This window comes from Trichomycterus rosablanca, chromosome 5 (assembly GCF_030014385.1).
Source record: "Trichomycterus rosablanca isolate fTriRos1 chromosome 5, fTriRos1.hap1, whole genome shotgun sequence".
Classification (NCBI taxonomy): domain Eukaryota; kingdom Metazoa; phylum Chordata; class Actinopteri; order Siluriformes; family Trichomycteridae; genus Trichomycterus; species Trichomycterus rosablanca.
In genome coordinates this window covers 1522941-1547632 of record NC_085992.1, presented here as the reverse complement: position 1 = coordinate 1547632, position 24692 = coordinate 1522941, and the positions used below count along the sequence as shown (strand labels likewise).

At 46.5% G+C, this 24692-nt stretch overlaps 1 protein-coding gene across 4 annotated transcripts; it reads right to left on the bottom strand.

The window, feature by feature from the left end:
• Nucleotides 1-383: 383 nt before the first annotated feature.
• On the bottom strand, nucleotides 384-24315 carry psip1a (PC4 and SFRS1 interacting protein 1a). Of its 4 annotated transcripts, XM_062995477.1 has the most exons (17): nucleotides 24254-24315; nucleotides 21915-22021; nucleotides 21707-21783; nucleotides 21458-21596; nucleotides 20497-20598; nucleotides 17548-17631; nucleotides 16696-16755; nucleotides 15545-15608; nucleotides 14824-14908; nucleotides 13900-14098; nucleotides 13018-13091; nucleotides 10843-10895; nucleotides 10669-10739; nucleotides 9203-9304; nucleotides 8880-9084; nucleotides 5939-6035; nucleotides 384-1094 (listed from the first exon to the last, which is right to left on the bottom strand). In XM_062995477.1, the coding sequence occupies exons 2-17, from the start codon at nucleotides 21984-21986 to the stop codon at nucleotides 1064-1066; spliced, it is 1515 nt and encodes a 504-aa protein (XP_062851547.1). In that variant the 5' UTR covers nucleotides 21987-22021; nucleotides 24254-24315; the 3' UTR covers nucleotides 384-1063. The 4 variants fall into 4 exon arrangements, with proteins under 4 accessions (XP_062851547.1, XP_062851548.1, XP_062851549.1 ...); XM_062995478.1 differs by lacking the exon at nucleotides 17548-17631; XM_062995479.1 differs by lacking the exons at nucleotides 21458-21596; nucleotides 21707-21783.
• Nucleotides 24316-24692: the final 377 nt, after the last annotated feature.

Here is a 24692-nt window from a genome sequence, read left to right as displayed (position 1 = left end):
TGGATCAGACACAGCAGCGCTGCTGGAGTTTTTAAACACCTCACTGTCACTGCTGGACTGAGAATCGTCCACCAACCAAAAACATCCAGCCGACAGCGCCCCGTGGGCAGCGTCCTGTGCCCACTGATGAAGGTCTAGAAGACGAGCGACTCAAACAGCAGCAATAGACGAGCGATCGTCTCTGACTTTACATCTACAAGGTGGACCGACTAGGTAGGAGCGTCTAATAGAGTGGACAGTGAGTGGACACGGTGTTTAAAAACTCCAGCAGCGCTGCTGTGTCTGATCCACGTTTATGATGACATTTTTCCACCACTGTATTAACGAGGACGTCGTTTATATTTCTCGCGTTTCGTTCTGTGTTAGAAAGGCGAAAGAAAGAGTTCAAAGAAGCCACGACTACTTTATTAAAGCTTGTTTTATACCAGGCACAAAAATACAAAACTCTTATTTACAGACGCGCAGGAGCAGCTAAAACATCAAGACAACAGAAATCGGTATCAAAATAACTCTCTATCCACGTAGAAATGAGAAACGTGTACATGTATGAAAGTAAGACTTTCTAAATCTATATAGAACAAGGCGTACGTGTAGATCATGTATATGTGATTAACCTCACGGCAGATTAACATACTAACCAGACTAACGGGCGTCTGGAATATCTTCGTCACGGTTTCTCTCAGCCGTCTGCATTCAGGACGTCACACTAAGCCCCCGTGCGCCACCGGAACCAAAAAATTTGTTCCACATGAGTCTATACAGTATGGAAATGATCGCCTCTAGCAGCTGAAGAACATCGTGACTTCCTCTCATCACTACAGGCAGAACATTAAAGATTTAAAGCTATGAAATGCTATAAAAGGGGGGAACACACTGAAATGTGCTGTTAGTCCCAAATATTTTAGGAATTTGGAATAAAACAACAAAGCCTTGACTCTAAAATCGTCTGGATCTAAAACATCTTGATGCGGTTTCTTCCCCTTATAGTTTTGAGTTTGGGGTTTTAAATGTGAGGGTTATTTCTTTACATGTTGGTGGATCTGGATCATCATCATCATCATCATCAGGCTGTTTCTTCTGTTGGGGTCATCACTCTGTCAACATAGAACAAACTCATTAACATACATCTCCACACAAACTTAAAGCTGGTATTTACTTGTGCTGTCCAAGTACTTTTGTCCATATAATGTATCTCCACTTTCACTAAATAGAACGGAAATGCAATAAAGAATCGGTCCTCACACATACTGACACACAGATGATGAAAGTGGAGATGTAGATAGACAGACAGGTTTGGTGGCTGGTTGGTAGATAGACAGGTTGGTGTGTAGACAGACAGGCTGGTTGGTTGGCAGACAGGTTCAGTGGCTGTTTGGTAGATAGACAGGTTGGTGGGTGGACAGACAGGCTGGTTGGTTGGCAGACAGGTTTGGTGGCTGGTTGGTAGATAGACAGGTTGGTGGGTAGACAGACAGACAGGCTGGTTGGCAGACAGGTTCAGTGGCTGGTTGGTAGATAGACAGGTTGGTTGGTGGGTGGACAGACAGGCTGGTTGGTTGGCAGACAGGTTTGGTGGCTGGTTGGTAGATAGACAGGTTGGTGGGTGGACAGACAGGCTGTTTGGTAGATAGACAGGTTGGTGGGTGGACAGACAGGCTGGTTGGCAGACAGGTTTGGTGGCTGGTTGGTAGATAGACAGGTTGGTGGGTAGACAGACAGACAGGCTGGTTGGCAGACAGGTTCAGTGGTTGGTTGGTAGATAGACAGGTTGGTTGGCAGACAGGTTTAGTGGTTGGTTGGTAGATAGACAGGTTGGTTGGTGGGTAGACAGACAGACAGGCTGGTTGGTAGATAGACAGGTTGGTTGGCAGACAGGTTCAGTGGCTGGTTGGTAGATAGACAGATTGGTGGGTAGACAGACAGACAGGCTGGTTGGCAGACAGGTTCAGTGGTTGGTTGGTAGATAGACAGGTTGGTTGGCAGACAGGTTTAGTGGTTGGTTGGTAGATAGACAGGTTGGTTGGTGGGTAGACAGACAGACAGGCTGGTTGGTAGATAGACAGGTTGGTTGGTAGACAGACAGGCTGGTTGGCAGACAGGTTCAGTGGCTGGTTGGTAGGTAGACAGGTTGGTTGGTGGGTAGACAGACAGACAGGCTGGTTGGTAGATAGACAGGTTGGTTGGTAGACAGACAGGCTGGTTGGTTGGCAGACAGGTTCAGTGGCTGGTTGGTAGATAGACAGGTTGGTGGGTAGACAGACAGACAGGCTGGTTGGCAGACAGGTTCAGTGGCTGGTTGGTAGATAGACAGGTTGGTTGGTGGGTGGACAGACAGGCTGGTTGGTTGGCAGACAGGTTTGGTGGCTGGTTGGTAGATAGACAGGTTGGTGGGTGGACAGACAGGCTGTTTGGTAGATAGACAGGTTGGTGGGTGGACAGACAGGCTGGTTGGCAGACAGGTTTGGTGGCTGGTTGGTAGATAGACAGGTTGGTGGGTAGACAGACAGACAGGCTGGTTGGCAGACAGGTTCAGTGGCTGGTTGGTAGATAGACAGGTTGGTGGGTAGACAGACAGACAGGCTGGTTGGCAGACAGGTTCAGTGGTTGGTTGGTAGATAGACAGGTTGGTTGGCAGACAGGTTTAGTGGTTGGTTGGTAGATAGACAGGTTGGTTGGTGGGTAGACAGACAGACAGGCTGGTTGGTAGATAGACAGGTTGGTTGGTAGACAGACAGGCTGGTTGGTTGGCAGACAGGTTCAGTAGCTGGTTGGTAGATAGACAGGTTGGTGGGTAGACAGACAGACAGGCTGGTTGGCAGACAGGTTTGGTGGCTGGTTGGTAGATAGACAGGTTGGTGGGTGGACAGACAGGCTGGTTGGCAGACAGGTTTGGTGGCTGGTTGGTAGATAGACAGGTTGGTGGGTGGACAGACAGGCTGGTTGGTTGGCAGACAGGTTCAGTGGCTGGTTGGTAGATAGACAGGTTGGTGGGTGGACAGACAGGCTGGTTGGCAGACAGGTTCAGTGGCTGGTTGGTAGATAGACAGGTTGGTGGGTGGACAGACAGGCTGGTTGGTAGATAGACAGGTTGGTTGGTAGATAGACAGGTTGGTGGGTGGACAGACAGGCCGGTTGGTTGGTAGATAGACAGGTTGGTGGGTGGACAGACAGGCCGGTTGGTTGGCAGACAGGTTCAGTAGCTGGTTGGTAGATAGACAGGTTGGTGGGTAGACAGACAGACAGGCTGGTTGGCAGACAGGTTTGGTGGCTGGTTGGTAGATAGACAGGTTGGTGGGTAGATAGACAGGTTGGTTGGTAGACAGACAGGCTGGTTGGTTGGCAGACAGGTTCAGTAGCTGGTTGGTAGATAGACAGGTTGGTGGGTAGACAGACAGACAGGCTGGTTGGCAGACAGGTTTGGTGGCTGGTTGGTAGATAGACAGGTTGGTGGGTGGACAGACAGGCTGGTTGGCAGACAGGTTTGGTGGCTGGTTGGTAGATAGACAGGTTGGTGGGTGGACAGACAGGCTGGTTGGTTGGCAGACAGGTTCAGTGGCTGGTTGGTAGATAGACAGGTTGGTGGGTGGACAGACAGGCTGGTTGGCAGACAGGTTCAGTGGCTGGTTGGTAGATAGACAGGTTGGTGGGTGGACAGACAGGCTGGTTGGTAGATAGACAGGTTGGTTGGTAGATAGACAGGTTGGTGGGTGGACAGACAGGCCGGTTGGTTGGTAGATAGACAGGTTGGTGGGTGGACAGACAGGCCGGTTGGTTGGCAGACAGGTTCAGTAGCTGGTTGGTAGATAGACAGGTTGGTGGGTAGACAGACAGACAGGCTGGTTGGCAGACAGGTTTGGTGGCTGGTTGGTAGATAGACAGGTTGGTGGGTAGATAGACAGGTTGGTTGGTAGACAGACAGGCTGGTTGGTTGGCAGACAGGTTCAGTAGCTGGTTGGTAGATAGACAGGTTGGTGGGTAGACAGACAGACAGGCTGGTTGGCAGACAGGTTTGGTGGCTGGTTGGTAGATAGACAGGTTGGTGGGTGGACAGACAGGCTGGTTGGCAGACAGGTTTGGTGGCTGGTTGGTAGATAGACAGGTTGGTGGGTGGACAGACAGGCTGGTTGGTTGGCAGACAGGTTCAGTGGCTGGTTGGTAGATAGACAGGTTGGTGGGTGGACAGACAGGCTGGTTGGCAGACAGGTTCAGTGGCTGGTTGGTAGATAGACAGGTTGGTGGGTGGACAGACAGGCTGGTTGGTAGATAGACAGGTTGGTTGGTAGATAGACAGGTTGGTGGGTGGACAAACAGGCCGGTTGGTTGGTAGATAGACAGGTTGGTGGGTGGACAGACAGGCCGGTTGGTTGGCAGACAGGTTCAGTAGCTGGTTGGTAGATAGACAGGTTGGTGGGTAGACAGACAGACAGGCTGGTTGGCAGACAGGTTTGGTGGCTGGTTGGTAGATAGACAGGTTGGTGGGTAGATAGACAGGTTGGTTGGTAGACAGACAGGCTGGTTGGCAGACAGGTTCAGTAGCTGGTTGGTAGATAGACAGGTTGGTGGGTAGACAGACAGACAGGCTGGTTGGCAGACAGGTTTGGTGGCTGGTTGGTAGATAGACAGGTTGGTGGGTGGACAGACAGGCTGGTTGGCAGACAGGTTTGGTGGCTGGTTGGTAGATAGACAGGTTGGTGGGTGGACAGACAGGCTGGTTGGTTGGCAGACAGGTTCAGTGGCTGGTTGGTAGATAGACAGGTTGGTGGGTGGACAGACAGGCTGGTTGGCAGACAGGTTCAGTGGCTGGTTGGTAGATAGACAGGTTGGTGGGTGGACAGACAGGCTGGTTGGTAGATAGACAGGTTGGTTGGTAGATAGACAGGTTGGTGGGTGGACAAACAGGCCGGTTGGTTGGTAGATAGACAGGTTGGTGGGTGGACAGACAGGCCGGTTGGTTGGCAGACAGGTTCAGTAGCTGGTTGGTAGATAGACAGGTTGGTGGGTAGACAGACAGACAGGCTGGTTGGCAGACAGGTTTGGTGGCTGGTTGGTAGATAGACAGGTTGGTGGGTAGATAGACAGGTTGGTTGGTAGACAGACAGGCTGGTTGGCAGACAGGTTCAGTAGCTGGTTGGTAGATAGACAGGTTGGTGGGTAGACAGACAGACAGGCTGGTTGGCAGACAGGTTTGGTGGCTGGTTGGTAGATAGACAGGTTGGTGGGTGGACAGACAGGCTGGTTGGCAGACAGGTTTGGTGGCTGGTTGGTAGATAGACAGGTTGGTGGGTGGACAGACAGGCTGGTTGGTTGGCAGACAGGTTCAGTGGCTGGTTGGTAGATAGACAGGTTGGTGGGTGGACAGACAGGCTGGTTGGCAGACAGGTTCAGTGGCTGGTTGGTAGATAGACAGGTTGGTGGGTGGACAGACAGGCTGGTTGGTAGATAGACAGGTTGGTTGGTAGATAGACAGGTTGGTGGGTGGACAGACAGGCCGGTTGGTTGGTAGATAGACAGGTTGGTGGGTGGACAGACAGGCTGGTTGGTAGATAGACAGGTTGGTGGGTGGACAGACAGGTTGGTTGGTAGACAGACAGATTGCATGACTAAAGGTGATGAATTGTAGTATTTTTGCAGCCCTACAGTATCGGACGGTAGAATTGAGCACCTACCCCCTCTGGCTCCTGTGCCCTTGCCGCTCAGTTCTTTGCACCAGCCAGCAGCAGATTCCCCACAGACACTATTTGTGGTAGCATCTCAACTGAGCAGGAAATGATGCTACTGCAGTGACACCACAGCCGACCGTGCGTCAGTGACACCCCTCAGATTCAAACCTAAGAGCCTGGAGCTTCCCGTGGTGCGTGATAGTGGATCAGACGGCCGTCCATGATACCGCATTCCAGAAACCACATGCAAGCGAACGAACGAACGAAACAGACGCTACCTGTCCTGCTCTGAGGCTGGAGGGTCTCCTGTGTTTTCCTTCTCGGCCTCAGTGGTCTTCTCCTCAGGGCTGGAATCTTCAGTCGCAGCTTTATTATCTGTACACACACACACACACACACACACACACACACGCATTCACGTCTCTTAAATTACACAGTTGGTGGTACAAAAGATGATCTGATCAGCATAAAGACCTGAGGGACTTTGATGAGGAGCATCTCTACCCTGGCTAAGTGTCGTGCCATGATTCATCAGACCAGGCCACCTTCTTCTATTGCCCCACACTCTACTTCTGATGCTCACACACACTGTAGGTGGTGAACGCGGGTCCTCTGTTACCCCTTTTCCACCAAAAAAAACTTGGTTCTTGAACCGGTTCTGTTCGGGTTTCTCTGAACCTCGGTGTTCTGTAGAGAACCGACGCGCGTTTCCACCAGTTTTTGAGAACCAAGCAGCGTCATCAGCGGTGAGCGTTACTAAGAGTTAAGAGCAGTGATATCATGGTGGAGTGTGTGGATTATGTGCGAGCATTTGTGCTGCTGTTACAGATGTTTGTTTTTATGTAAAAAGCATCGATCTAACTATCGGTGATAAGAAGACGTGACGTGTTTGTATCAGTTGTTGTTTTCTTTAGTTCATTATCGTGCGAGGAGTTTTGCGCTAAAGTTCCACAACACGAACATCCATCTGTGTGAAATAACCATCAAATCCAGCCTAAAATAAAACGTGTATCTGTGTTTAACTGGATTTACAGTGGGGTCAAAAAGTATTTGGTCAGCCACTGATTGTGCAAGTTCTCCTACTTAGAAAGATGAGAGAAGTCTGTAATTTTCATCATAGCTACACTTCAACTATGAGAGACAAAATGAGAAAAAAAATCCAGGAAATCACATTGTAGGATTTTTAAAGAATTTATTTGTAAATTATGGTGGAAAATAAGTATTTGGTCACCCAAAAACAAGCAAGATTTCTGGCTCTCACAGACCTGTAACTTCTTCTTTAAGAAGCTCTTCTGTCCTCCACTCGTTACCTGTATTAATGGCACCTGTTTGACCTCATTATCTGTATAAAAGACACCTGTCCACAGCCTCAAACAGTCAGACTCCAAACTCAACCATGGCCAAGACCAAAGAGCTGTCGAAGGACACCAGGAAGAAAATTGTAGACCTGCACCAGGCTGGGAAGAGTGAATCTACAATAGGCAAGCAGGTTGGTGTGAATAAATCAACTGTGGGAGCAATTGTAAGAAAATGGAAGACATACAAGACCATTGATAATCTCCCTTGGGGTCAAGATCTCATCCCGTGGGGTCAAAATGATCATGAGAACGGTGAGCAAAATATTCCAGAACTACACGGAGGGACCTGATGAATGACCTGCAGAGAGCCGGGACCAAAGTAACAAAGGCTACCATCAGTAACACACTACGCCGAGAGGGACTCAAATCCTGCAGTGCCAGGCGTGTCCCCCTGCTTAAGCCAGTACATGTCCAGGCCCGTCTGAAGTTTGCCAGAGAGCATATGGATGATCCAGAAGAGGATTGGGAGAATATCATGTGGTCAGATGAAACCAAAATGGAACTTTTTGGTAAGAACTCAACTCGTGGTGTTTGGAGGAAGAAGAAGAACCCAAGAACACCATACCTACTGTGAAGCATGGGGGTGGAAACATCATGCTTTGGGGCTGTTTTTCTGCAAAGGGGACAGGACGACTGATCCGTGTTAAGGGAAGAATGAACGGGGCCATGTATCGTGAGATTTTAAGCCAAAACCTCCTTCCATCAGTGAGAGCATTGAAGATGGAACGTGGCTGGGTCTTCCAGCATGACGATGATCCCAAACACACCGCTCGGGCAACGAAGGAGTGGCTCCGTAAAAAGCATTTCAAGGTCCTGGAGTGACCTAGCCAGTCTCCAGACCTCAACCCCATAGAAAATTTGTGGAGTCCGTGTTGCCCAGCGACAGCCCCAAAACATCACTGCTCTAGAGGAGATCTGCATGGAGGAATGGGCCAAAATAGCAGCTACAGTGTGTGCAAACCTGGTGAAGACTTACAGGAAACGTTTCACCTCTGTCATTGCCAACAAAGGTCATGTTACAAAGTATTGAGTTGAACTTTTGTTATTGACCAAATACTTATTTTCCACCATAATTTACAAATAAATTCTTTACAAATCCTACAATGTGATTTCCTGGATTTTTTTTTCTCATTTTGTCTCTCATAGTTGAAGTGTAGCTATGATGAAAATTACAGACCTCTCTCATCTTTCTAAGTAGGAGAACCTGCTAAATACTTTTTGGCCCCGCTGTACATCACGTGTGCTCATGCAGCTCGGGGAGCTGAAAAATCTTCACGCTTTATTTTTCACGTTAAGCGTTTTCCGTTCTGTCCGGGTCACGTTTACCTCGTCGCATCACCCGGTTCATCTTTTTAAAAAGGCGTTTGAAAATATCAGCGGTTCAAAATGTGATCAGGTGAAGTTTAAAAGATAAAAATGCAGCATTACGCTCCATACGAGACCCCAGCTGACGCCGTTGTTGCTGTCGCTGTGCTGTACGACACGACACGCCCACAGACGGACGTCACGGTTCGGCCTGAAAAACCCAGTATTCTGTGGTGCCAGATTGGCCCGCTAGTTCTCTGTCTGGAACCTCTTTTTTCCGGTGGAAACGAGTCAAGTTCGGGATATTTGGGAACTCTGACCGGGCTGTGGCTCTTCTGTGGGATCAAACCAGGCAGGCTAGCCACGAGCATCAACGAGTCTGTTCACAATAACCCTATTTCTCTTAGTTTAGTCATCTCCAATTCCCCCGACTCTAATAAACCTAAAAGCATTTTGGTCAGACTTGGGTAATACGGTGGCAAGTCCTGCACGCCGAATCCTGACTGGACGACAAAATAAACACAGACAGTTTGGGTGATCTGGCTGGCTCAATCACCTGCGCTTTGATCATCCTTGCTCTGCTCGGCTCTCTTCAGCGCCCCCTTCTTGACCTCCTCGAACTGCCGCTGCTCAGCTATGGATTTATTGATGACCTGACTGATCATCGTCTCGCCCTCGCCCACCAGGAACATGGTCTTAAACTTATTATACAGCATGTTGGCTTTATCCATCACGTCCTGACTGGCCTTGAAGCGGCGGATCTGCAGAGAGGCGAAGAGTTCTGGGTGATATTACAGTCGTGTCATGTTAAAGAAGAGGTCAGAGAAAGGTCGGCGTTCAGCATGGAGCCGAAGAGCACACACACACACACACACACACCTTCTTTAGTGTGGCGATGAGCTCACAGTGTTTCTGGAGGTGCTGGGTGGTGAGCTGCAGCGAGCTCAGTTCATCCAGAGCTGCCAGACACTTCTTCACGTCCTGGTAAGCACATTAAAAACAAACGTTTTCCTCTTTAAAAACGTTATAAGAGAGACCCATGCTGCGTTCAGACAACCCTGCTATTTATCCGGGCTTGGGACCTGCACTAAGGGTGCACTGATGTGTACCACCCTACCCTACCCACCTCCAATGGCTTGGTTCATGAACCGTCAGTGCTGCAAATAAGCTAATCATTTACGATCCTAGGGGTCCTAATGCAACAGCATAAGAAAGAAGTACTAACGTATGTGTTAGGGATGCATCGATACCATTTTTTCCCAACCGAGTACGAGTACATGTATTTTTGTACTTGCCGATACCGATACCTATTTAGAATACCTTTTTTTTTTAAAAACAAAAACACACGTGAGAAGTGACGAGGGGTTTAATGATACCACGTCCAAAAATGAAAGTGTTTGTGCGCTGATGTGATGAAATCAAGGAGGAAAAATAAATGAATCTGAGTGGATCTGGCAACACGAGCAGCACGGATCGTTCTGTAGTGAGTTGGAGGTTAATAAATATTTTTGCAATGTCGGTGTTTTGTTGTTATGTTCTGTAGAGAACGATCAGGTCAGAAATACTGTAAAACGTGTGTGTGTGCTGATGTATTCTGATATAAACTATATTATCCCCCTGTCCCACCTGTTTACACTCCTCTCCTGCGTTTCCCCTCACGCCGTATCCTGCGTTCTCATTGGCTGTTCGACATGTCACTCGTTCCCAGTCGGGCATCTCGGATCAGATATCTGACGTGCTAGAGAACTCGAGCGCTCGGCGAGCCGGTCGGATCGAGTTGTCGGATAGTTCACGCTTAGCGATCGAGAGCCGAGTTTTGATCGCTCCCGGCCGACCGGCCGCCGAGCGATAATCAGGGCAAGAATCGTGTCGTGTGAACCGGGCACAACGCAGCGACGTGCACTAGGTACACGGTATCGGATGTTTGGTATCGGAGCCTCGTTTGCGAGTGTTCATGCATCTCTAGTATGTGAGGTGTCTGAATTCCCCCAAGTTTAAGGCCCTTGAGCTTAAGAAGGGAATGTAAGAGAAGACGGAGGACCCTGGATGATCTGGAGAGGTTCTGTAAGGAGGAACAGTCTTAAAATTCCACTGTTCTTCAGCACTGGATGTTATGGTAGAGGACTAACCAGCAAAGCAAGGTTGTACAAACCAGTTATTAAAATAGTTTGAAATTGTGTTAGATTAAGCCAATTCATCAAAAGATAAATTGTTTATACATTCGGGGGGCGCGGTGGCCAAGTGGGTAACAGGTTGGCGCCCCGTCCAGGGTGTTACTGTGTGCCTTGTGGTTAAACACTCCTGAATCAGGTGTGTTTGGAGCACTAAAACAGTGCAGAACTTACCGGGTTATCGATCTTCAGCGAGATCTTGATCTCACCGTGCAGCTTCTGCAACCTTAAATCAGTCGTCACTTCTGCGATCAGCACCAAGGGACAAAGAGTTAGATCGATAACCAAACAACCATCAATAAAAACAATACTATGTCCTTCACTAGATTATAATGATATTTTACTCACCTTTTTTCTTCTCGGCTTTCTTCTCATGTCTCTTTTCCTCCTCCTTCCCTGAACTGCAGAAAAAGTGAGACGTGTGAGAGACGCCATCAATGCTGGCACCCGAAAACGTACCACCATCGTCATGTCTGACCAATTTAATCAAAGTTAGCATTTTTATACTTTTTTCCCTTGATTTACCTCCCGATCTAGTCGTATCCAATCACCCGATTGCATTACGCTTCCTTTCTACTGACGTTGATCTCAACCCTGACTGAGGAGAGCCGAGACGCCTGCAAGAGGCGAATTCATATGCAGATCAGCGCAGCTTTGTGTACGGAGAGACACACCCTGATCCTCATGATCCCTCGTCTCTGTGCAGACGCCAGGTCGTACTCGCATCAGTTATGGAACCCCTCTTGAACAACAACCAATCACTCGTGTAGGCACCAAGCCTGCCGGATGGAAGAGCTTGAGTTTTGAACCGACGAGTTCGAGATTTCAGCTCTGGTGTGCCAGCGTGTTTTACCGCCGCGCCACCCGAGCACCTGCGTGGAGCGGCGGCCTAACACGCTAGCGCATCACTGCAAAACGTTTAAACGGACAAGTCCGGATCTCAGCAGAATCTCTTCCCAGGACTGGTCTGGGGTGATCTGGCGCTATAAGGGAACCCAACACTGATAATGAGGTAACGTGAAGTCGTAGCAGATCGGACACGGCTGGGATTGCGCAAGCGGCAGCGGATTAACTATCAGGAATTGGAAATGACTGTAGAATTGATGTCAATATATATATTTATACTAAATGAGAACCCCCAAAAACATTATGAAGAAATACCCCTCTCCTGAAAAAGTTGAGATGTTTAAACCACATCTATTAGTTACTAGAATGTGTTTATTTATTTAAAGTCGCAGTTTGAAGTATAGTATGTAGACCAGTGTTAGTGTTTCTCAACCTTTTTTCAGTCACGGCACCCTTTAAAAGTATTCAAAATCTCAAGTCACCCCAGTATAAAATGTATTAAAAAACTTACACTCTGCCTCCCTCGGACTGCTAACACACAAAAACACTACAGGTAAGAGACGTACTGTGGTTGCATCGCATTAAGTTTCAGAAAGATCCTCTCTTGTGCAGAGATGTGCCTGTGTTTGTTTCTGCTTTAAAACATACGCGCCATGAACCAATCAGATTTAACATCATTAAGCAAGTTTATAGTTTATTTCTCAATTATTTGTCATTATACCACTAGCACTGCTCATCGTCTGCATGGTTTGCTCGGTTACGGCTCTCAAACTCAAAAGAAGCTTTACTGGCATGACAAATAAGGACATTCGTGTTGCCAAAGCAAGTTATAAAAATAACAATGAAAACGAACAAATATATACAAAACAGTTACATGTGCAAAAATATAAAATATGAATAAAAATTATAATATTTACATTAATGAGGTAATGACCTGTGTGTGTGTGTGTGTTTGTGTCGCTTGCTCTCTTCGCAATACTGAAAGTGATTTAAATTTCGACAATAAACAGCTCTTATTATGACTGATTAATTCCCTCTACTGATGGAAGCTGAATGGATGAATTACAGCCGATAAGAACTACAAATATATATAAATATGTATATAAAACGTCTCCCAGAGGCGCGACTCGGTTCCTTTTGTTCGTTTTAAAGAGCCGTTCAATAGAATCGGATCGTTCGCGAACGAGCCATCACTATAGGCGCAACCCGCGTTGACGTTGTAGCGTGGGGAAAGGGGCGCGTGAGACAAGTTTCGATGTTTGAGGCGGCTAATGGTCTACATTTTCATGATAAGTTGACTTTTTAATGAATTTATTTCATAGTATCGGTAACGTCCGAATATTTTTGACGGCACCCCTGACGAAGCCAGGCGGCACCTCGGGTTGAGTAAGGCTGCTGTACAGAACCACAAAGTTACCGAACACTTTTGGGATGGCTTGGAACATGGACTGCGAGTCACGCCTTCTTACCCAACATCAGCGTCTGACCTTTACTATTCATTTACATGACACTACACCCGACGACTCCATATTTTTGACCGTACACTTTATGAGCTGTTAAAATGAAAGCATCCTCTTTTCTTACGTTTGTTTATTATGCATGCCTTTGTGTGTGTGTGTGTGTGTGTGTGTGTGTGTGTGTGTGTGTGTGAGACAGTTGGAAGAAGGTGTATCTCACTCTTTTGTGTCGTCTGCTTTGCGTCGCCCGTCTTTCTCTTCAGCAGGCTGCTTCATCCACTTACGGCTCCGCTTCTGCCAACAACATTTAGCACATGTGACTTTCTAATCGTGACCAAATACATACATACATAAATGGAAAAAAATGCAGGTCAAGAGCCTTGCTCAGGGGCCCAGAGTGTGGCAACTTGGCAGTGATGGGGGTTAAACCAGCAACCTTATGATCAGTAGTCCAGTACCTTAAGCAGTAAGCTACCACTACCCAGGTTTAGTCACTGACCAACAAAAAGAGCAAACACGAGCTGAGAGCTCAGACTTCTGACCACATTACTCAATGATTTACAGGAGGTGGACAAAATATTGGAAACAATATGTATTTCAATGTATTGCTCGTATGGATTCAGGTTGGACCTTCCTTCCAAACTGCTCTGACACAAGTCCAGGACGGTTGGTGGTGGAGATCTCAACGACGTGCACTGCTGACACTCCTATAAGACTTCTATGATATACAAACATGATGCTTTTGAGGAACAACCCACCGTGAACAGACCTGATCAGCCTAAAATCACAGTGAGGATATTTATTCAGACATCATCATCATATTAATATCAGAAAAGCCTTCAGGTTTAACACCTTCATTCTTTTATTTCATGTCCATGTTTAACCACGTTTGCACATCGATACATGGCGGGGCCTCGGTCATCCAGTCAAGGTGCCTCCAGTAGATGTCTGAGATGGTTAACCTGTGGTTCTATTCAGGCAGGACGAAGTTGTGGATGAAGATATAAAAGATCTGAGGATCTGTTATAAATGCTGCACGGTTACTATAATGATCATAAATAATTACTCTACTGTATAAAAACAGTGGTGTTCATATGTTTACCCCTTCGTCCTCAGAATCAGACGAGCTCCCCTCTTTGGCGTTCCTCCTCCTCTTGACCTCCGGGTCTTTCTTTCCACTTTTTCCACCCTCATCTTTTTTCTTCCTCCCCTCGGCTCCCCGCTCCTCCTCTCCTTCTGAGGACTTGGCTTTATCTTCGGAAGCTCTCTTACGCTTCCGCACCGGTTCCCCACCCGCATCTCTGAGACCGACACACACACACACACACACTGCTGACCACTTCTCTACCACAGTCCAAGCAATTGAGGGTTAAGAACGTCGCTCAGGGGCCCGACAGTGGCAACCTGGCATTTTTATAGGGCTTGAACCAGTGACCTTCAAATTACCAGTCCAGTACTTTAACCACTGGGCTACCACTGCGCTCACTACTCTAGACCTGACAGCAGGTGTCACTGTTGCAGCAACGATATGGAGACAACCTTCCGTCCTCCTCATGTTCTTAAATTCTTACTAAAAATATGAAAATCACATTAAATATCACAGGATTTGTTGCTGATTTTTGTTGGATTATAAAAGATTGTGTTTTAAAAAGTATTGGTTGTCTTTAAAAACACCCCGGCGAGGGTCCCAACAGGTCTGGCTCCATCAGGAAACACTGAGAGTAAGGCAGGAATACCCCGGATAGGACAGTAATCCATCACAGGGCTTTAGCCACCCCCCGCCCCCTTCAGGCATAGCCAATCATGCCTGTGTTGACACCTGGCGGGTCGATAGCACCTCTTAAAATTCGAACATAAATCCCTGCAGTAATGGGCATGCATACCGGTCCGTTAAGCCACCCAAGCGCCAATTATTAAATATATCTTTTTAAGCTTTCATCATTAATGACCTGAATTTCAGTTTCAGGGTTCGATTGCGTAACAAACATTCCTAATTAACACCGTATCTCTGAGCCCCACAACACACCCGTGCGTCGACTGTTGCTGCTGCAGGAGAAGCTTCTCAGCATTGGGTTTCCTGCCTCGTCGTTTTGGAGCGGGCGCTTCTGCACCTAACAAAACACACACACACACATTTCTGTATACATGTGTATGGAAATTAACTTTATAATGCATTATTTTAATTGAGTGAAGTGTCCTGTACGTTGTTCTATTTTTAAATTTAGGAGATATAATTTACAACGTTAATAAAGACTCCCTTCATGTCCCCGCTCTCTAATACGACACTTTACAACGAAATAAAAGAAGTAAAATCTAACAGAAATCCTTTTTTCCTGCATCGTTTAGTGACTCCAGATCCCACCTATAGTTTTAATATTTATTTTATATAAAAAATGTGTAATAATGTGGTTAAAATCCACGTTTCAGTCACGTCCCCAGGTTTTCACTCAGTCCTGTCACCCTCACATATTCATCCTTCTAAAAATGAAAATGTGAAAATATATGAAAATACACGTCACATTTTAAACAGAAGTGTACATTATCACGGGAAGAGCATTAGTAGGTTCTCCCTTTTGCCCTGTATAATATTGTAACTCGTAACTCGTCACCAAGATGATTAATCTACCTACTTCTTACATCTTTTACACTAAGTTATTTTGGATGCAAAGGTTATCTGCAGTTAACTTCAAAAAATAAATGAAAGCACGATGCGCTGAAGAGCTTCCTTTAAATAAACAGTGATTAACCTGCAGGGCTGGACGTGGGACTGACGACTCCTGCTTCTTCTTCCGAGTCCTGCTCAGTTTCAACCTACAAACCACACAAAAAAAACTAGTTCAGTTTTAAAGGATGTGATGGGAGACTTATGCCTGGTTCACACTACACGATTTTTACCCCGATTGTCGCTCGGCGACAATTTGTCGGCTCGGGAGCAACTCTGCGTTCGCTCGGCGATCGAAACTCGGCTCTCAATCGCTGTGTGAGAACTACTCAACAACTCCATCCGAGTGAGATTTATAGCTCGTCAGATATCTGGATCCGAGTTGCCCGAATGGCAATGAGTGCTGTGTCGAACAGCCAATGAGAACGCAGGATACGGTGTGAGGGGAAACGCAGGGGAGGAGTGTAAAAAGTGGGACAGGGGCGTAATATACTGTAGTTTATATCAGAATACATCAGCACACACACACACGCTTTAACAAACAACACCAATGTTGCATTGCAAACAATATTTATTAACCTCCAACTCACTACAGAACAATCCCTGCTGTTCACGTTGCCAAATCCACTCAGATTCATTTATTTTCCTCTTAGCTTTTACGCTGCACATCGGCGCACAAACTTTGATCGCTCGCTCCTTGTTGACGTGTATTTTTGAACGTGGTATCGTTAAACCCCTCGTCACTTCTTACGTTCGTTGTCGTGACAGAACGTAGTTTGGGAGAGCAGAGAAGCTCGCCTGCGATTCCAGTCGGTGTAGTGTGGACGACCTGAAAGACTCCCGATTACAAGAGATCCAGTCGTGTGGTGAGAACTGTACAGCGACCCGACCACGTGGAAAGTCGTGCAGTGTGGCATCTTCACAACATTTAGAGATACGGATTGACTTGTTCAGGTCGGTGGAAAAACAAAACAAAGGTAACCCCTTTAAAGCGGTCTCATGTTTCCTCTACAGCATCAATCTAAGCTTAATGCTACAGAACAGCTTCTTGTATAAAACAGCATGTTAATTTTCAGCACATATTGATGCATTTTTTTAAAATTCTATGTCTGTATTTTTTACTTATTCTCCCAATCTAGTTGTAGCCGATTCCCAAGCTGTATTTCCTCTACTGGTGCACACCGGGACCTTAAACGAGGAACATTACAAGTCAAACTGTCACATCCTGACCCGTACCTTCTTCTTCCTCCCTCGTTTGGCTTTTGTAGCTTCTGTGGTTTCCTTCGGTGACAAATCCTGTAAATATGAACACAAAACAAAACATCCAGTCATTACAACCGGACAGGATTTCCCCTCCCAGAACAGTCATTTCCAGTTCCCTATTGTAATCCCTTTGCCACTTGTTCCACTCCCATTCTGGCCCCAGGAGAGCTGCAGACTCGCGGTCAGTGAGTGCAGTTGTAGCTTAGTGGTTGAGGTATTGAAATAAAGGAATTGGAACCTGTTTTGCACCACGGACCGGTTTTATATAAGATATAATTTCACAAAATGGCATGACGCTGCTCCCACCTAGTGGCGACTGGGGACAATAACACCCGAAGAGTATTGGAAACGTAATTGCTCTTGTGCGTCCCGATAATAAATGACCCACGAACTGGTACCGGTCCGCGGCCCGGTGGTTGGGGACCACTGGTTTAGAGAACCCAGTTTAAACTCACTTAACAGTAAACATGGACAGATTTTTCCTGGATATAACCTCTTAGAGATCCCACCGACCCCTCAAGACAGGAATTATCCGGTTAATCATAAACTGACCCCTCATCTTACCAAGAAAATAAAAATAAGTTCTTTTCCATCCAGGTAAAATGACAACAAGGATTATTTTTGGTCCATATTATATGTTCATTTTTATTTTTATGGTTAGTTGGTAGTTTAAACAGATCTTGGTTATATTGGTGTGTGTGTGTGTGTGTGTGTGTGTGTGCATGCCCCATCACCCCTTTCACCACGCCCCGCATGCAGCACCCTCATCACAAACCGGAGAAAAAGCCACCACGGCTCCCCCATGCATAAATCGAAAATACATACTTTCTCCAAAGTCACCTCCATTTCATCACCTTCCTCTTTATCCTCCTCCTCCTCCTCCTCCTCCTCACCACCACTTTCAGCCACCTGCACGGTTCCAAACACACCTGAGCCAGGTAATCAAACCCCGCCCACCTCCCGACCGCCAATTACAGCCGAGATTTACTTCGGGGAGAGTTCAGGTCCCACGCTAAAAGGATTTATGAATAAATGTGGAAGCTTTTTGGGATAGTTCCTCCTGCATTTAGATTTATATACAGTCCCCTGTGCTCATGCATGTAAAAAAAAGAAAGACGTATGATCACATTTTTAACACGCCGTCATTTTGCAGGTGCACCCTCAAACCCCCCTTCCCTAAATCGACATCAGGGCTAAAACAAACATTTCATTTTACAACTATTTCTTTTTTTTTGTATTTTTTGCTTGTGCATTTTCTCCCCTTTTTCCTCCCGATTTAGCGACTCGATTTCGTCTTCCGCTGCTGAGAGATACCAGATTTGCATCCGAGGAGAGCACGCCGCTGCACACGCCTCTTCCGACACGTGCACGGCGCTCCTCTTCTCGCCCCCGCATTCTGCACGGGCGTCTCTTCCGCCAATCAGGGTCCTTACACAGCGTATGAAGACCTACACACACACAGTCCGACCCCCACCTTGCAGATACGTTGGCCAGTTAGTATCTGCTGCAGGCACTGACAATTATGCCCTCTAGACGGCGCCCAGCCGACCGGAGGCAACGCCGAGTCTCGAACCGAGGAGTTCAGAAACTCGGCGCTGGCGTGCAAGCGGAATCTCCCGCTGCGCCACCTGGGCGACGTCTCCCCCTTTCTCTCCCGGCTTTTGGCGCGTCCGATTTGCCCGATTGCGTCACGCTCCCTCTCCGCCGATCCCCGCTCTGATCGAGGAGAACGAAGCTGACCCACGCCCCCCTCCCGACACGTGGGCAGCATATACAGTGTATCACAAAAGTGAGTACACCCCTCACATTTCTGCAGATATTTAAGTATATCTTTTCATGGGACAACACTGACAAAATGACACTTTGACACAATGAAAAGTAGTCTGTGTGCAGCTTATATAACAGTGTACATTTATTCTTCCCTCAAAATAACTCAATATACAGCCATTAATGTCTAAACCACCGGCAACAAAAGTGAGTACACCCCTTAGTGAAAGTTCTTGAAGTGTCAATATTTTGTGTGGCCACCATTATTTCCCAGAACTTCCTTAACTCTCCTGGGCATGGAGTTTACCAGAGCTTCACAGGTTGCCACTGGAATGCTTTTCCACTCCTCCATGACGACATCACGGAGCTGGCGGATATTCGAGACTTTGCGCTCCTCCACCTTCCGCTTGAGGATGCCCCAAAGATGTTCTATTGGGTTTAGGTCTGGAGACATGCTTGGCCAGTCCATCACCTTTACCCTCAGCCTCTTCAATAAAGCAGTGGTCGTCTTGGAGGTGTGTTTGGGGTCATTATCATGCTGGAACACTGCCCTGCGACTCAGTTTCCGGAGGGAGGGGATCATGCTCTGCTTCAGTATTTCACAGTACATATTGGAGTTCATGTGTCCCTCAATGAAATGTAACTCCCCAACACCTGCTGCACTCATGCAGCCCCAGACCATGGCATTCCCACCACCATGCTTGACTGTAGGCATGACACACTTATCTTTGTACTCCTCACCTGATTGCCGCCACACATGCTTGAGACCATCTGAACCAAACAAATTAATCTTGGTCTCATCAGACCATAGGACATGGTTCCAGTAATCCATGTCCTTTGTTGACATGTCTTCAGCAAACTGTTTGCGGGCTTTCTTGTGTAGAGACTTCAGAAGAGGCTTCCTTCTGGGGTGACAGCCATGCAGACCAATTTGATGTAGTGTGCGGCGTATGGTCTGAGCACTGACAGGCTGACCCCCCACCTTTTCAATCTCTGCAGCAATGCTGACAGCACTCCTGCGCCTATCTTTCAAAGACAGCAGTTGGATGTGACGCTGAGCACGTGCACTCAGCTTCTTTGGACGACCAACGCGAGGTCTGTTCTGAGTGGACCCTGCTCTTTTAAAACGCTGGATGATCTTGGCCACTGTGCTGCAGCTCAGTTTCAGGGTGTTGGCAATCTTCTTGTAGCGCAACAATTCGTCTTTTAAGATCCTCAGAGAGTTCTTTGCCATGAGGTGCCATGTTGGAACTTTCAGTGACCAGTATGAGAGAGTGTGAGAGCTGTACTACTAAATTGAACACACCTGCTCCCTATGCACACCTGAGACCTAGTAACACTAACAAATCACATGACATTTTGGAGGGAAAATGACAAGCAGTGCTCAATTTGGACATTTAGGGGTGTAGTCTCTTAGGGGTGTACTCACTTTTGTTGCCGGTGGTTTAGACATTAATGGCTGTATATTGAGTTATTTTGAGGGAAGAATAAATTTATGCTGTTATATAAGCTGCACACAGACTACTTTTCATTGTGTCAAAGTGTCATTTTGTCAGTGTTGTCCCATGAAAAGATATACTTAAATATCTGCAGAAATGTGAGGGGTGTACTCACTTTTGTGATACACTGTATACCCGTATGCATTTCGTCACCTACACTTTGACAAGTGCAATGCAGATCAGCCAGCAGAGGGTCCCTATCCGGCTTAATACCCCACCCCTATATGAACAACAGGCGGCCAATCGTCGTTCACGTGGCTGCTCGATGTATTCCAGATCCCAGCTCTGGTGTTTTACCGCTGCGCCACCTGAGCGGCCCATTTTACAACTATTTCTAACACACCGTGAGGTTATAAGCGTCATTAAATAACAGAGTTATAACTCCTAATATGGAGTAAATACGGTCGCTGGGCACTAGCATGCCTGGGCACAGGCCGGACACCTAGAAGCGGTGCGTTGGGAATCCCATGCTACATTCAGTACTTCACAGTGAGAAAGAGACTCATACTTTATGGGACTTCTTCTTCTCCTGCGTCTTTTCGTTCCCGGCGTCCTCCTCCTCCTCCGGGACGCCGTCTGATTCTTTATCAGAGACGGCTTCCATCATCACCTAGATCAGAAAATTCGAATGTATTTATTACGCAAGATTCATCCGTTCGAGTTTAATATCGAGGTCAAAGCCGTGGACAGTTTAGAATCTCCGCTTCACCTCACTTGCACGTCTTTGGACTGTAGGAGGAATCTGGAGCTCCCGGAGTAAAACCACGCACCCAGGACCTTCTTGCTGTGAGGCGACAGAGCTACCCACCGAGCCAGCGTGCCGCCCCATGCCATGCTTGCAATTTCATTCTGGACTCGAGTTCTTTAAGAGGGTCTGCAGGTATCCTTCTGGATTTTTACCCATTCATTTTGGGAAATCTGAAGCCTAGTGGTTAAGGTACTGGACTAGTAATCAGAAGGTCGCTGGTTCAAGTAGCCCCACTACTGCCAGGTTGCTGCTATTGGGTCCTTGAGCAAGGCCCTTAACCCCTAATTACTCAGACTGTATGCTGTAACTGTAATGCAAGTCGCTTTGGACAAAGGCGTCTGCTAAATGCCGAAAATGTAAATCTCCCTATATAGTCATATCCAATTCCCGACTGTCATATCCAATGCCGTTTGAACAACCCCCGATCCGAGTAAGGAGAGCCGGACCACCACACGCCGCCTCCATCACGTGTCCAATCTGCACAGAGCCGTATCGTGTACAGAGAGCCACTCTAGGCTCCATGTGGACCAACCCCCCCCCCCCGCCTTTGAATCTCAGCTGAGCCAAATAGAGCTTAGCGTGGCTCTCTGTATGCGATACGGCTCCGTGTCTGATCAATAATGCAATAACAATGACAAGTTCAAAAATCCTAGCGGGTCTAGAATGAAGAATTTGGATGAAGTGTGGAAACCCCCCAACCCCCCCTCCGAGTGTACCGCACCTTTTTTCCAGTCAGTTCCACTTTAGGATTGTTTTCAATCTCCCATAATCCTTCATTGAAACCCTTTCTCTTGTTGGGTTTGCCGTACTTGTCTTTGTTGGGTAAATATGGGAAAATATCTTTGGGACCCAAGAACGCTCTGAAAGAACGAAAGGAAAAAATAAATATTAACATAATTATTCTATCAGGTTCAGAAACTACAGTTCTGATAAACCACGGACGAGCTTGGTTAGACCCTTGACGACTTACGTTTCGTGAGTCCCGAAAAAGAAGATGGGGAATTTAGCGGTGGGCGGCTTAACGGCTCCGTCCGGCACGTCGTCGATCTGATTGAAAAAAATGTATAAATAATAATAATACAGGATATCAGAAGAACAAGGACGCACTGTACAACCGAGCGGAACAAACTGCAGCCTTAATAAATAATAATAATATGAATTTTGATCAGCATGCTCACCCGTGCAGGCCAGTGAGGATAACCTTTCATCTTAGCGAAGATCAGATCTCCGGATTTGTAATCTCGGGCCATTTCAGCAAGCACAAATCCTCCTCTCAGGAACAAACCTTTAAGGAGTAGAACGAGACAGTTGTGATTTATCTTCCAGCAAGGCAGACGCTTCAGCTCAAAAATTCAATCGCCTTTTATCCAAAGTGACTTACAGTACTGTGACAGTACACAGCCTAAGCAATTAAGGGTTAGGACCCTGCCCAACAGTGACAAACTGGGAGTGGTGGGGCTTGAACCAGCCACCTTTTGATTACTAGTCCAGTACCTTAACAACTAGACACTAGAGATGGACCGATCGGGGTTTTTGGCACCGATTCCGATCTCCTTTCAGGGACATCGGCCGATAGTCGATTCCGATCGGGGGGGGGGGGGTTTAGCAGTAAATAAACTTAAAAAGAGCCTCACAGTAAAGATAAACCGGAGCAGCGCGTGTGCGTGTGTGTGTGTGTGCTTTTAGAAGAGACGCTTTGTTCACAGTATCGCTATAAGTGATTCATGAGTTGATTCGTTTTTATGTGAAGCGTAAGTGTCTCTTCTCGGTTATCTCTCCGTGTTTACTGTTATTAATTAAATGTCGTGGTTTTAAATAAACACCAGCTACTACAGAACATTCTGTGTGACTCTCTTACATTAAAAAGCTTCATTACACTGTTATTACCACAGATCTGTAACCGAGTCGGACTCGTTCCGTCTAAGGAGCTAAACGTTTTCTAAAAGTTCAGCAGATGATCCTGAACTAACGAATTTGGTAATGAATAAACTTTTGCCTCTGATTGGCTCTGTAACGTTTTCTGTTCTCATCTACATCACAAGTAAGAACCGCTCACGATTTACCAAAGTGAACCAGGAGTTTATATAACGTGCTGATAGAATCCACTCAGATGTGACCGGGTCGAATTATCTTTTTAAAGTAAATATTACAATCGGCAAAATTACATCGTAAGAGCTTTCACGATGGTTTCTGTACGATGGTTGATGAATGGTGATGTGATGGTTGGTGCTTCGTAGCTCAAAGTCTGGATCGATCCACTGAGCTGTTAACTTAACGTGATCTTTATAGATCACACGATCGGATCGGCTACTTTTAGAAAATATCGCCGATCGCATATTTTGATTAAAAATCGGCCGATACCGATTCGTAGCCGATCGATCGTCCCATCTCTACTAGACACCAGAACCACCTTATCCACCCAGAGTGCAGGGTCAGCCATTACACAACACCCCTGAGCTTAGAACGTTAAGGACCAGCGCCGAGATTCTGAACTCCTCGGTTCGCCACCAGAGGGCATAACTGGCGGTGCCTGCAGCAGACACGGTTCTGCTAGGGCGGGATGACCGGACTATGTGCGTGGGGACACAAACGCTGTGTAAGGACCCTGATTGGCAGATAGAGGCGCCAGTGCAGAACGCATGGGTGATAAAGGGTTCCGCTAAGGGCTGCACGCCCAGGGTCGGAGGAGGCGTGAGCAGCAATATACCCCCCACCTCGACTGCACTCAGGGGTCCAATAAATTGGTAGAAAATGCAGAAATAAAAATAGGGGAACTCTTTGCCCAGGGGCCCAGACTATCCTTAATCCGTCCTTGTCCTCACCTACTCTCTCTCTCTGTGTGTACAAGCAATTTTGAGAACTGAACCTGTATTCAATTAGACAGTGATCTGCTCCAACACATATCTGCAGGTCAGGCTGCTCCAGAGTCCTGTGGTCGTGTGCTTTAGATGACTCCAGCAAAAATCTGGCTTAATGAAATTCCTCAGTTGTGGAAACTATACCTATTAGCCAGGTTTTGTTTCCATAGGATCATATTTTATTGCTAAAGTTTGTCAATGTCAAATTTATACATCTGTTAGTAATAAGTGGATATAAAAGTAATGTGATGTAGTGATGAAGAAGGTGTGTATTTATACTTCTGGCCATGGCGTGCATCTTTGCAAGATTACCAATCGTAGTATTGCATTAAATGCGACCCATATTTATATTTAATAATTATTTAAATATGGAACGCTATTAATAAGCAGATACAGAGTGCACAAACCGCATACTACCGTACTAAGTAGTACGCAAAAAGTAGTACGCCACATCAGGCGGATGACTACACTGGCGTACTACTTAGTACTGTAGTGTAGTATGCGATGTAGAACGTCAGTCTACTACTATTTTTCTCAACGCTTGACTACCATATGACATTTATATTAATGACAGTAAGCTTAATAAACTCTACAAGTGTGAAGATTCCGGTCTTATCACCTCTTAAATCGATAATTATGATCAAACCGTAATAACTTACCAGAACGAATTCGATACTGTTAGCTTAGCTACCCAGTCAGCGCGCGCCTTCTTTCCTCCCGCGCAACACAGCTTAGGACTGTACCAATACCCGCATATCTCAAAGGGGGAACTTAAAAACATATTTGTTCTGTTTTTACTCGTTTTTTACATTCTTTCGATTTAATAGTTAATAAAAATCAATTTCTCTTATATTAAGTTCAATACAACAATTACTCTCATAGCTGTCTTAATATACACCAAGATATTTCACTTTCACAGAATCGATTCCCCCCCTCACATAATGGTTTAATTATAAATGGAGCAAATCTCAAATAAATCAGTGAACTCTACGCAGGTGCACTATGTAGTGTACGATATTACTACGTGTGCACACTATCTAGTGCACTTTATAATAACTAAGAATCTTTTTTAAATTCTGCCTTTGTTTAATAGATTTA